General features: G+C 43.8%; 1 protein-coding gene across 2 annotated transcripts in view; it reads left to right on the forward strand.

The window, feature by feature from the left end:
• Positions 1 to 2,747: 2,747 nt before the first annotated feature.
• The window catches only part of COL17A1 (collagen type XVII alpha 1 chain), a 36,718-nt gene continuing 26,705 nt past the window's right edge, over positions 2,748 to 12,760 (forward strand). For both annotated transcript variants that reach the window (XM_086466847.1, XM_086466848.1), the window contains exons 1-10: positions 2,748 to 2,802; positions 3,485 to 3,529; positions 4,338 to 4,436; positions 6,206 to 6,340; positions 6,698 to 6,745; positions 7,679 to 7,714; positions 9,396 to 9,443; positions 9,837 to 9,980; positions 10,945 to 11,088; positions 11,840 to 11,911. In XM_086466847.1, coding sequence (XP_086322973.1) covers positions 2,748 to 2,802; positions 3,485 to 3,529; positions 4,338 to 4,436; positions 6,206 to 6,340; positions 6,698 to 6,745; positions 7,679 to 7,714; positions 9,396 to 9,443; positions 9,837 to 9,980; positions 10,945 to 11,088; positions 11,840 to 11,911 — 826 coding nt within the window. The remainder of the gene's footprint in view (positions 2,803 to 3,484; positions 3,530 to 4,337; positions 4,437 to 6,205; positions 6,341 to 6,697; positions 6,746 to 7,678; positions 7,715 to 9,395; positions 9,444 to 9,836; positions 9,981 to 10,944; positions 11,089 to 11,839; positions 11,912 to 12,760) is intronic.

Raw genomic sequence — 12,760 nt, forward strand, 5'->3', positions numbered from 1 at the left:
TTTGAATATCCCATCTCAGACTGGCTTAGCATCCTTGCTGATGTGCTGCACTTCAGTTAGGTGGAACAGGGGGTGCAGGGGGCACCCTGCAGTGTTGGACTTCTGTTGAAAGCACAGATCTAAGCATGCCTTGCAAAGCTGGGCAGCTGTTACTATCCTGCTTTTCAGTGCTGTGCAGAGGGGAAGCAGTGTGCACAAGTGTGGCAGTGCTGGACTTCTCCTGGTTCTAGTGCCATTAAGGTCTGCCACAAGTGCACTACAACCCCTGAGCTTATGTTAAAGCAGCCGTAGGGTTGCCCTGTCTTATGCTGCCTGCACTGTTTGGGAGTGATCCTACTTCACAAGTTCCTGCTTGTTGCTCAGAGATGATTGCAGGTGGCTTCTCTGATTCAACAGCGCTATTGCATTGCCACAGACATAGCCCACAGCTATGTCTTTGTGAATCCAGATAGGAGCTGGTGAAGTGAGTCAGTCCTGGCAGATAATGGAAATCCAGCTCAGTCAGCCTGGTGGAGCCTGGGTTGGCTTTTGCATTCATGTGGCAAACACATGCAACATAGATCAAAATGCACCATGCGCTGGGGCTGGGCTGTGGCATGTGTGGCTCCGAAGATGTGGTTTAACATCTTGGGGTTTTTTTTTGGATTGGTATCAGAGCAAGATATTCTACTTTCTCAAGGGAAGGCAAAGATGTAGAAGATGCATTCACTCCATGGCGGTGCTGGCCTCTTCGAGGATGCATAAGCAGCACTGCTTCCCAATAGCAGAAAGGAAGTGGAGTTCTGAGGCTACAACGCAGTAGGAAAGCAGTTCCCAAATGCAAAGCTGTGTTCCCTGCCAAGAACACCGGCAAAGCCAACAGTGCTGGCATCTAGACAACAGCTTCCAGTATCTGTTTTTAGGGAAGGAGCTTGAAAGATGCTTCTGCTGTTGATGCAATAAGGAAGAGTAACAGAAATAGTGCCTTTCCTTGGAGTGAATGACTGGGAACCCTTCCATTGCAGGGGACTGGAGTCATCCTGCTGGAGGAGGAACTCTCCTAATGCGTATAGGTCCAGTCTTGCATATGCCTTGGGATCAACACCCTGGATAATCCCTTGGAAATCCCCAGTGTTAGAAGCACTGTAAAGATGGGTAGTATCCTACCGCCAAGGTTGTGTAAGGACTTGGATGTGGCCTCAGGAGCCCCACTTACTTTAGCCAAGCTCAGGGTCTGAGGTGCAGAGAGTGAGGGCTGTGGGCACTGTGGGTATTCTCTGCAAAGTTCAGCTGAGTCTGTGATAGGTAGCTAAAGTGAATTGACTGAGAGTGTGCCTTCTACACTCAAATTGTTCCTGTCCAGCTCGGGGAATAGTGGGAGGTGCTCAAAGACAGAACTGAATCTGAACTTCAGATATTCCTGCAGATTGTCTGTTGCAACCTGCCTTGTGTCATTACTTATGGATGTGCAGTACAAGTGTAATATCAAGGGATAGACACTTTGCAGAAGGTTAAGTGGAAGCATGAGGATCAAACTCAAATGGTAGCTGAATTGGAGGGCACTGTCTTGGGTTCTGCCTTAAGCTGGGCTCTAAAACTTGGAAGAAATTTTGCCCAAAGCTTTTTTTTAGATTCAGCCTGTTACGTGTGTAGTTTTTGGTACAGCTGGGCCTTCAGTTTTAAAAAGGAATCTTCAAATGCAGGGGAGACTTTTGGCCTATTATCACCTTGTGTGTAAATTAAAATCTCTTCCTTCTCATTGTTTGCAACTGCACAAGATGAAACGTTATGTTAGTGAGACTAGGAGTGAGCAACTGTATATTTCCTTCTGACAGGAGTGTTTTCTCTTCTAGCTGATGTTTCTTTTCCACAATCACAACTTTTCTTTGTGGTATTCCTGCCTTGGCAGACAGTCATATCTCTGCAAGGGATTGTAATTTTGACTAGAGAGGGATTCAAGTCATGAAGAAGAGTATACACAGCATTCACAGCAGTGAGTCCAATACTGTGTAGGCTGACCTGAGCTGGCATTAAATTAGATCTCATTCCAAAGCCACAAACAGGGCCTCCAAAGCATCTGCTCTGCCTGTAAAGCAAGATAAAGCACTTCCTACCTTAAGTTCCTTGCTGCTGAAAATAGCTAGCTTAAAGGTACCTCCAGTGCTTCTCTGCTTCACTAGTCAGTGCTGTGGCTTTAGCATCAATGTACTCTGAGAATGCACAGTATTACTGTCCACAGTGCAACAGTTTCTCTGTTTAGGTTTTTCTGGCAGTACTGGCACGGTGCAGGTAGCTTACTCCTGCAACTGCTGGCATTTCTAACCCTGTACTGTTGAGTCCTACCCAGAGCAGATGGGTAGGAGTGGCAAATCCTGTGGTTTTGAGCAAGCCTTTATAGAGGCACAACTGGATACCAGAGTGTAGTGCCACAAAGTCTGAATATAGATCCAGGTCTGAACTTCTCCAGCACTGGGTGGATTTGCTTCAATTGCCCCTAACTCACCTACTGGCTTTACAACCCCTCCTGCTGTTTCAGCTCTGCTGCATTATGCAGCATCCAGTTTTGTAGGCAAGTGGTGCTGGTCTATTAGTGATACTCACATGGCTCTGGGAAGGCATAAACTCCCTGGTATAGGTGTCTTCCCGGCAGTCTACTCCCCAGCTGAAGGGAGAAAAGTGGTGGGACTTTGTGGAGAGCTGTTGTCATCTCCTACTATTCACAGAGCTCTGAGTGCAGTCTCTCTGCTTTCCCTGCAGGTGGCAATGGTATGGATTCTGTAACAAAGAAAACAAGGCAAGACGGATCAGAAGTTACTGAAAGACGTAAGGAGAATATTTTTTAATTTTATGTCACACACCAAAAATCCCAGAAGCAAATGCCCAGTTTTGTAAGGGATCAAATGCTGACCAGAGGTCCAGAACTAAATTCTGCGCCTGTCCCTGGTCTCTCTGTTCAAGTCAGAGTAAGGAATAGAATGGGCCGAGATCAGACATTTAGAGACATGTATTGTGTCCTGATTGTTTAACCACAGATGATTGTCCTGTGGTAACATTTCTAGGTAGTAGTGCAGACATTTGAATTCTCCTCCTATCCCTGATATCAATGGCTGCATGGCCTAGAAAATGTTCTTTAGCTATCTTTTTTGGCTGTGTATAAAACAGAGGATAAGTTTCCTGCTGGTGTTAGGGGAATTAGCTAGTAGGAAGCTAGTAAGGGGTCTGTCCATGGCCTTTGCTGTTACAGCAATGGCTGTGGTTCAGAAGTGCCCAGAAATCTTTCATGGCAGTGATGTTCCCAGTTACTCTACAGTTAGAAAGGCCTGCAAACTAAGACACAGCATTGTGTGCTGATGAGACTGCAGCCCCCAGGCAGTGTGGTCTTCAGGGACTTAAATGAGTCGATCTTCTTTGAAGAGTCATGCTCTTCCATGGAAATTAAGTAGAACATTGATCTTGTTTGGCTATATTAACATGCCATTACTTCTGCACCCTTTTCTTTCCTCAGTTATTACAGAGACTGTAACCACAAGACTGACGTCCTTACCACCCAGTAAGTAGTTGTCAGTCATTATATTACTTCTGCTCCATGTTCTGTGCCCTGCCGTGCTATTAGCTGCATTATTTCCGTAAATCCCTGGGTGCAGCAGGTCTCAGTGCAGAAAGACTTGCATCCAAAGAGAAGCTATTTTCAGAAATGCCTTTCCCGAAATACTTGTTAGTGGAGAGAAGGAGCAGCATGTGGGGACCTATCTGGGTATTGTCAGAAACAAAGCTGCACAGTCCACTAAGACTGGTAGACCAGACTTTCCAAGGGTTTAAGGCCAGATGTAGGGTCTCCAGTAGTAACTGTCTCTTGGGGACGAGGGTCAAAAGTGATGGGTCTGCAGCTTCCACTGCTGAGGCTGCTGTATATTCCCCTGTCATCTTACACAGTTGACAACAGTGAATGAATCTTTCTGGGTAGTATCAGATGTCACAGGTGATTTCTGTAGGCAAGTACAAGTACCAAGTAGGGAAGAATCCCTCATGCTCTTTATACCACCATATTCTTGATTAGCTTGCTGCAGCTGTGTTGGAAAGAAATTGCACTATCTCGTTTATGATGAGGGTTAACAGGAGTATCCTTTAGTCTATGTATGGAGCAAAACTTGAATACAAACCTGCTGGGTTTGCAGTGTGAATGCTTACCTGCTCTGCCGAGACACTTCTCTGCAGTTCTGGTATCTCACCAGACATGAAGCTATACTTGTAATTGAGTGTGAGGACAGCTTTGGGAACCTCCTGCCTGTCTCACAGTGTCCTTACTCTTCTCATCTTTTACCCTGAGAGAATGTCTCATTTGTGCTCATCTCTTCCAGAAGGAGGGAGCAGCAGTGGGCTCAAAACATCATCCCATGCTGGAGGGAGTGGAGTGGAAAAGAGGTCTTACACCCATGGCAGCAGCTATGTGACTTCAAGTAAGGAATGAAGACATTGCATAGTGAGGAAACTTAGAAAAGGCAGCAGAAATGGTCTGAGGAGAGATTCAGGCAGGGAAGTAGGATGAGCCAGAGGTAAGGAAAACAGCGTTTATAAAAGTAGAAGTGGCAAATACTCAAAGAAAAGGTATTCCTTCCCTAAAGCTGGGTGTGAGGATGGGTAAGTAAATGGCAAAATTCCCATTTTCCACAGGGAAAACTTGATTTCAGGAGAACAACAACAAAAAATGCCATTCCCACTGTTGTAAAGAAGTCATTCTGAAATGAAATATCCCTTCTTACAGGATTTCCAAATCACAATCTTTCTGAGCATTTTTGTTCAAAAGACAGTTTTGATTCATCTTTTTGTTGCTCTTAGTGAGGATAGAATAATATTAAAGAATTTCCTAGAAAACATTTTGGCTTTAGCAATTGAACAACGTGGCTTTAGCAATTTGAACACTGTGCCAGATTTTCTGGCCGTGCTAAATCAGTATGTGCTGTCTACTCCTTAAAAACAGGATTCTTCTCTAACAGCATTCTTTGCCCAGCTCTTAGATTGTCATAGCAAAGTTTTCTGAAGAATAAGCTTCCTAGCCAGGTTTCTGGCACACCCCTCCCTCTGTCCCCAGTAGGACAGACTGTATAACTGTCTCGGTAGAAAACATTCTCCAAGCTCCAGAAGAGCTGACAAACTAGAGGGAGTGAAGTGCAGTTTGGAAGCTCAACAGGAGAATTAGCCATACCCAATAGAACTGACAGACGCCTTCATACCAATTAAAGGCCAGAGCGTGGAATCACTTTGCCTCAGGGCAGGTGTGAACTAACTACAGTGAAGATGTCAGTCTAATTGTCTGGACTGGCACCAGTTTGAGAACTGAATACTGGCCTGCAATCTCAGATGACTGTGCAGGATTGCCATCTTCCTTGTTATTTCTTATCAGTGTGTGGAGGAAGAGAAAAGAATCTGAACTGTAGAGATAATGGGCTCTTGAAGTTTCATAGAGCATTTTCTAATCTTTGCTTTCCCACTCTGCTTGCAGAATGCCTCTGACAGAGGCCAACTTGTCACAGTAGTTCTTTCTGCTGAATTAAGTGGAAAAGTTACAGAACAAAACAGGTCCTTGTACAGGGGAAAGTTGGCAAGAAAACACTCTGTTGAGATCACAAGGGCAAGCTCTTTTTGCAGGGGTGGGTAAACGATATCCAGTCTGATCCTGCTGATCAGTGTCGATCTGTTGCACTTTATCACAGGGCTCCCTTTTTGCAGCACTAGCTTTCATACAAGGGTATGAACACATTAGTTTTGACTGCTCAGTTCTTTCTTCACAGGACTGATGTGAATTAGGAGGGAAATTCTTTCCTCTTTCTAAATAGAACAGCCACTAACAACCTCCAGGCTGCCTTGGACCTGATACATACCTCAATCAATGGACTGACTAAGGCATGACTAAGTGAGAGTGTGGATAGCTGCTTTGGAAGGGAAATGGACTCATCTCTGCTTTCCCTTATCTCATGAACTGCATCCTTCAGCACTTTGAGTTTGGCTTAACAGTCTCCCAGCTTTTGTGGCCTGTGTCATATGACACTTGAGTTTACAGGTGGATCTGTATCCAAACCAAAACCCAAAACCCAGCACTAACCAGAGCCAGATTTATTCCTGGTTTTATTGTGCATCTCATAAGAATAACATAAATCACCTAGGGCATCCAGGGAGTATATCCAGGGCATATCTTAAATTTGTTGAGGGCTTTTTGTTTTACCTGTAGGTGGAAGTGGTAGATTGAATTCGTCGTCATCCTCTGGCTACAGACAAACCCAGTCTCCCAGCTCTACTCTCACCAAATCACCTGGCTCAACATTTGAAAGAAAAACCTATGTCAACCGCCATGCAACGTACGAAGGTATCACAGAACATGCCAAAGCAAGCAGGCAATGTGTAGTGTACTCTGAGGCTGCGTTAATGCAGGATTGTCCCAAATAGCACAAGAATCCTATTGTGGTTTTGCTAGGAAATAAACCATCAGGGACACATTTTAATGATTAAGTCCTATTTATAGTAATGCTCATTTCTAAAATGAGTTCTGGCATATTTTTGTTGAAAGACATTAGCAGCTCTTCCATGTAATCCTGAATAGCTCTTTTTTTTAATGGAAATGTTTGTTACCCACTGGGATTAGACAGTTACCAGGAAGACGTGTTTCGAAAGTTTTTAATGATCTTGTGCAAAGTCTTAATGAACACCATTCTGTTCTTTGCAGGGAGCTCCAGTGCCAACTCTTCTCCTGAGTTTCCAAGAAAAGAGTTTGGTATGTTCTTTTTAGAGCTACTCCTCTAAATATTATGGCAAGGTCATGTATGATGGTGACTACGGTGGCATTTTGCACATTACTGTGTCTTGCTTTACCTATGCTGCCTCTGTATTGGGCAGCCAGTGCAGTTCCATGACTTCAGAGGAGCTGAGATTTACATTAACAGCTGACAACAGAGTGTCCAGCTGATGATAAAATTAAAACAGAGGGTGCATACCATATATCTGCTACCCTCAGCTGCTTTTGTGATGCTCCCCATATGGCACAGGACATGGACAGGAGAACATAGACCTGGGATGTTCTGTAACATTTCCTCCTCGCCCCATAGCTGGGAGAACAGCTTCAAGCAAGAAAGCCCAGAGTCTTAGGATTTTGAGCCATTGCTGGATATGTTCTTCCAGTAGCTCTCTTCTAGGCTTCAACATGTTTATATGGAAAGATGAACTGACTATCCAGTGATATATTTACACTGAATATTGTCAGCAGGTGTGAACTTGCCCTGTCCAAACTCTAAGCTGCTGATTTTACTCAGTGCAGACAGTGAAACAACATGATCGGTCTGTCTTTCTGGCTCAGAGAGAAGGCAGGGTTTCATGGTGTCCAGCCTTGGTGAGTGGGGTAAACAGGCCTATTAGTGTCCTTTTGGCTGTTGAAATGGGAGATCACCATCTATGAACAACATTTATGTGTACAAAAAGAAACAGCAGTTGGTCCAGAAATGCTGAAGGTGCTACTTAGTCTTTAAGACACTTCATGGTCTAAAGGAAGGCTGGTAAAAACTGTAAGGGTTCAATTCCCGTAACTGTGCCCCAAGTAAAGAAGGTTACTGTCTGAATCTGAGCACTCTGAGCAAGATCCATGTGTTCATTTTCAGAGATGTCACAGGCAGTAAAGCCTAATATTGCTTTTTTTTCTCACTGCTGTTCACAGCATCTGCCTCCACAAGAGGAAGAAGCCAAAGTCGAGGTGAGTGATACTGTTCTTTTAGAAGCCTCCTTTGTTTTCTTCAGTGTGATTCAGGGAGTGTTAAGTGGACCTATTCCTTAGCCAGAATCAACCAGTTTAAGTGTAGAGCAGTCAGATGAGATACATGGACTTACACCACTGCAGATGTGAACCATTTATCGGTAAGCAATTGCTTAAACAAGCTCGGTGTAAAAATTGGCCCCAGCGAAGGTCATGGTGGTTTGGACTTTGTCAGAAGGGAGGATCTACTTGGGGACCTGGACATCTGGGTGCATAGGACATAGTGTTCCATCTTGTCTGTTCACAACCATAAACTCAGTCCATCCGTGCTCAGTCATTCAAGGTCAGGCTAGATGGGGCTCTGAGCCACCTCACCTAGTTAGAGACATCCCTGCTTATTGTAGGGGGGTTGGACTAGATGACCTTTAGAGGTACCTTCCAACCCAATACATTCTATGATTCTGTGCTCTGTGACTTGCCTCTGACATACTTAGAGTAATCGTTTTCATGTTCCTCCTACTGCTATCTATCTTACAAACCATAAGGCCATGAAATGATCTCATGCTGGTGGGGAGGAAATTATGGACTTGCTGTGGTCTGTTTAGCCAGCTCACTGTAAAGCTCTGCGTTGTTTAAATCATTCAGCTCTTCCAATAATTTATTAACAGCGTTAGGGAAAGCAGGGTTGTATTGCTCTGTAAGAGTGTAATATCTGTCCCCAGTTGCTTGAAGAGGAAACTATAATGTCACTTTATCCAAGTTAATTTTAGCAGTGGGTATAAATCAAAGTGTGCTCTTGCACACTGCTCCCGGAGAGTGTCATAGTTACCAATTATTCTACCTCAGATCTTCAGTCTCCTCTAGCACACTACATACCTGAGCTCTCAGCAGAACTAGGCCATACATAATAAAACAGACACCAGAGAATCAGCTCCAGCTTCTCATATTACTTCAGAAAATAATTCCAATCCATCAGCTTCTCCACATGAATGCCAAAGCTAGTGTTTCTTTTATAGTGCATACACTGCCAGATATCATCTGGAGGAGCATGTATCACATGTCCTGGCTGGCCAGTTTGCTTGTGGATAGCAAGCTTAAAGTCTTGCTCCAACCAAATCACATTAACTCTATAGTCTCTTGTTCTGGACAGTAAAAATCAATAATAAAATCGAGTACCTGGTGAGAATATTGGCTTAAAACTGGTCTGATTACATTCGGTGAGCCAAAAGACACTACATCATACAGCCCATCGTAGAGATGATAGTGTGAATGTTACCCAAGAAGTAGTAGGGAATTTTTGTATTTAGTAAGCTTCTTTTGTCTCTCTAGGTTTTTGTCCAGGGTGTGATAAGTGGGAATATCAATGTGATTGAGGATTGCATAATTTGGTCTTCTGTATGTCTGACAGTAACAATGCTATTGACTTCAACAGAGGCCCTCAATGAATGAAATAGAGCTCTCTGGAATTAAAAGTAGCAAAATGTGACCCCAAAACAAAAAGTCACCAATTTACAACCAATTCACATGGGCCGTCAGTGCTGCTCAGATCAAGCAGCAAGACAGCAAGATGGAACATACACAGCAGGAAGGAAGGAATTCAGTTCAGCCTGAAGATTAATTCCCAGCCCAGGGCACAAATGCATCTCCCTCCATATTCATGATCTGCTTTTTCTCTTCCCAGAGAGTGAAATACGAGTCCGACTGCAGAGTGCATCTCCCTCTGGCAGATGTAAGTGCCGTGGCTTTTATTCCAGGTGGATCAGGTGTAAGATAGAGTGTATTGCTGCTCTAGGTATGCCTGCAGTGTCTCTGGGACCCAGTCTTCATGATGACAGAGAGCAGCATGTCGTTCTTTTTTTCCTGTTAAGAACATTCTGTTGTCTCCCCTTTCTGAACAAGGAAGCATGCTGTGGGTTAGATGGTGGTCTTGCAAAGATGTAGTTGTACTTAGTCCCAGAAATGAAGCCCTGAAGCTTTGTTATGAAGTAAGTAGCACCCCCAGAAAGTACAACTTCATAGACACTCACAGATAAATTCCACTGAATGGTTTATCCGGGGCAAGATTACAGATCAGTGAAACAATGGCTTTGGGGTCAGTCTGGACACTTTCTTTTCCTGCCAGGGACAGAGTTGGATGATGTGAAGCGTTTGCTGAAAGGAAGTCGATCAGCCAGCTGCAGCCCTACTCGATCACCGTCAAGTACGCTCCCAATACCGAAAAAGGCTGTGGTGGAGACAAAGATGGTTACTGAGAGCTCCCAGTCAGGTACTTGGCAGAGGACGGTTAGCAATGCTGTAGCCATTCCAAACATCATTTGCCATAAAAATATCCAGTTGCTAAGAACATTCGAGTAAGAATACATGATCTCTGTCTCAGCCAGTGGTGGCAATACAGAAAAGAGGTCAGAATGGAGGGCTGTCCAGATGGTGCCCTAACAAAAGCCATCTTGGGTAGCTTTCTGGTGACTTGTCTCATTTACATAAAAATAAGCAAGTTCCTGCTGGCACCAGCTTTAATTCAGAGGTGCTTCTGGCAGAGACAAGCGCTCTAAGCAAGCATGTTTTAGAGCGATTTGATCTCTTATCTTCAAGCAAGACGGAGATAGCACTGAAGACAACATTTGGGTCAGTGTGTGATTTATTGGCCACACCACATGGTTCAGAGATCACTAGAACTTGATAATAATAGAATACTACAACTAGCTTTTATTATTTATAAGCCTCACCACAGTGCTTGAGGCAGCGGTATTCACATTCACTCCACTGTCCTCATCTAGGAACAAGCAGTACATTTTTTCTTGCACATCGCTCAAATCCTGTCTAAAACTGGGAATTTCAGTCCAATACACTAGTGAATCAATCAGACCCACATGTGGGAAGCAAAAATCATACATCCCATTGCCCAGGATGGCTTGTTAACAGAATGGCAGTCCGAAGTGTTTTATTCTGGTATCATGGCATCTACAAGCAATGAAATCTCTTCAAGGTGTTTTGTGAGTGGTCATGCTATCAGATCAATCTTTATTCCATTGGTTAAAATTCAGGTGGGCTGTAATCAGCTGGCATTCGAGATCAGTTATGCCATGTTAACCTGGATTCATTGTGTTGACTACACAAGGGTAATTGAAATTTAAGGCAGAGGAAGTTGTTTGCCATGTAAACCTGCAATGCATGCTAAGCCACAAGCCTGGTATCATTGAAACACTTCTGTTTGGTTGGGTTTTTTACAGTGTCGGGGACATATGATACAACCATACTGAATACCGCCCTCCCTTCATACATGTGGTCCTCCACTCTGCCTGCTGGGTCTTCCCTTGGTGGATACCATAACAGCTCTTCCTTGATCAATGCTATGTCTCACTCTACAGGATCAGGTACGCTCCCTGGACCACCCAGGCTTGAAGGGTGTAACTGAAACTGGGTCAACAGCAGTGCTTTTTTTTTTGCTCAGCAAGAAGAACTAGAATGATGGAAGAATCGAGATGGCAGGGGATGTGCTTGAGTTTTCTCTGGTTTTCTGTAACTTGATCCTCTCTGCTTCTACATCGTATTTGAAAATCCTTCTTTGTGAGGTTCTATTGTCCTGACTGCCTGAGCTGTCACTAAACTTTATCTTAAGTTTTCATAAACTTTATAGCTTTATCAATGAGGTCAGGCTTACGTTCCCTACCAAAACTAGTTTTAGACTCTAGTTATCACTGGATTGTCCTGGCCCACCGTAAGAACAACTGGGCCTACCTTCCATCCTCATACACTAAAGTTGTGATCGATGTTAAGTGTGCTTATAGCTTGTAAGGCCCACTTCTAAATGCCAGGGATGCTGCATTTTCCAGCTGCAAAGAAAAAACACAGGAAGCCTTATGATAGCATACTATTAAAAGCTTTGCTTTCTCACATTGTCTCATGATTGCAACTTGTCTGATATAGGATTTTCTCCTCTTTGTCAGTTCAGTAAGAGTGGTTTGGTGTCACAATTTTCAAGATTTTTCCTCTATGCAATTATTGTGCATTTTCACTAATTGCATTTCCAAGTGACTGACAATTTCTGTGGCTGTGTCGCTGTGCTTCAGGTGCTGGATTTCTGATTCCAGAGAAGTAATAACATTTCACTTCCTCTTTTTGCAGTTTTTGGTGTTCCGAATAACCTGGCTCCCAGCAATCATACTCTGAATGCAGGCCTGAGCACTTCCTCTACAGGTCAGATTTTTCTCTTATTCCCTTCACACTTTCACAGCACCACAGTCCTGGCAGACATGTACAATGAAATAATACCTGTATCACTCTGTTTCTCTTCTGTTCCTCATCTCAGTATCAGCAGCTTGTCTTCACACCCCAGTTATTCTTTGGTTACAGTGGATTTATTCTGGGTTGGCCCTGTATAGCTGGTGTTAGCTCCTGACTATTTTTGTCTGGGATGCAGGGGAAATTAGAGATTTTCCAAGGAGAATAATTTGTCTTTTGAAAGACACCTGTTAGGCCAGCCTGTTTCCTCCCTAGAACAACTCAGGGTAATGCCTTAAAAAGTAAACTTGTGTGTCCTAATCCATAAACACACACTACTCCTCCAGTATTCCCTGTAATCTCCCTTTGCTTTACCTGGCTCGTGGTTTGTGGAAAGCTCTCTTCAATGTCACTAAACCACTTCTCTTCCTTTCACAGTCACACACGCTATGACTACACAGCACCATACCATCATGCAGTGTCTCTGACTGGGCCTGCAAAGAGAGCAGGGTGCATGAAAGCAGTCTGTACACTGCACTAATATTGCCACACTGATTCTGACACCAAGGGTGCCAGCTTCCAAGCCATTTGCTTCTCTCTGGACGGTACTTTGACACACACAGTGTGCAGTTATCTTCTTAAATTTCCCTTAGTCAGTCCAAGCTTGTTTTCTGAATTTACCTTTTTCCCAAGTGCCCTACCTGCAGAAATGTCCATGCAACCATGAGAGTGGTCTCACAATCTAACTCGAGTTGATGTTTTAAAATGGTCACCATTATTGTGCTGGGCCAACAATAACTTATACAGCAAAACGATCTAAGGAAA

This window comes from Leptosomus discolor, chromosome 6 (genome assembly GCF_034619465.1).
Source record: "Leptosomus discolor isolate bLepDis1 chromosome 6, bLepDis1.hap2, whole genome shotgun sequence".
Lineage (NCBI taxonomy): Eukaryota > Metazoa > Chordata > Aves > Leptosomiformes > Leptosomidae > Leptosomus > Leptosomus discolor.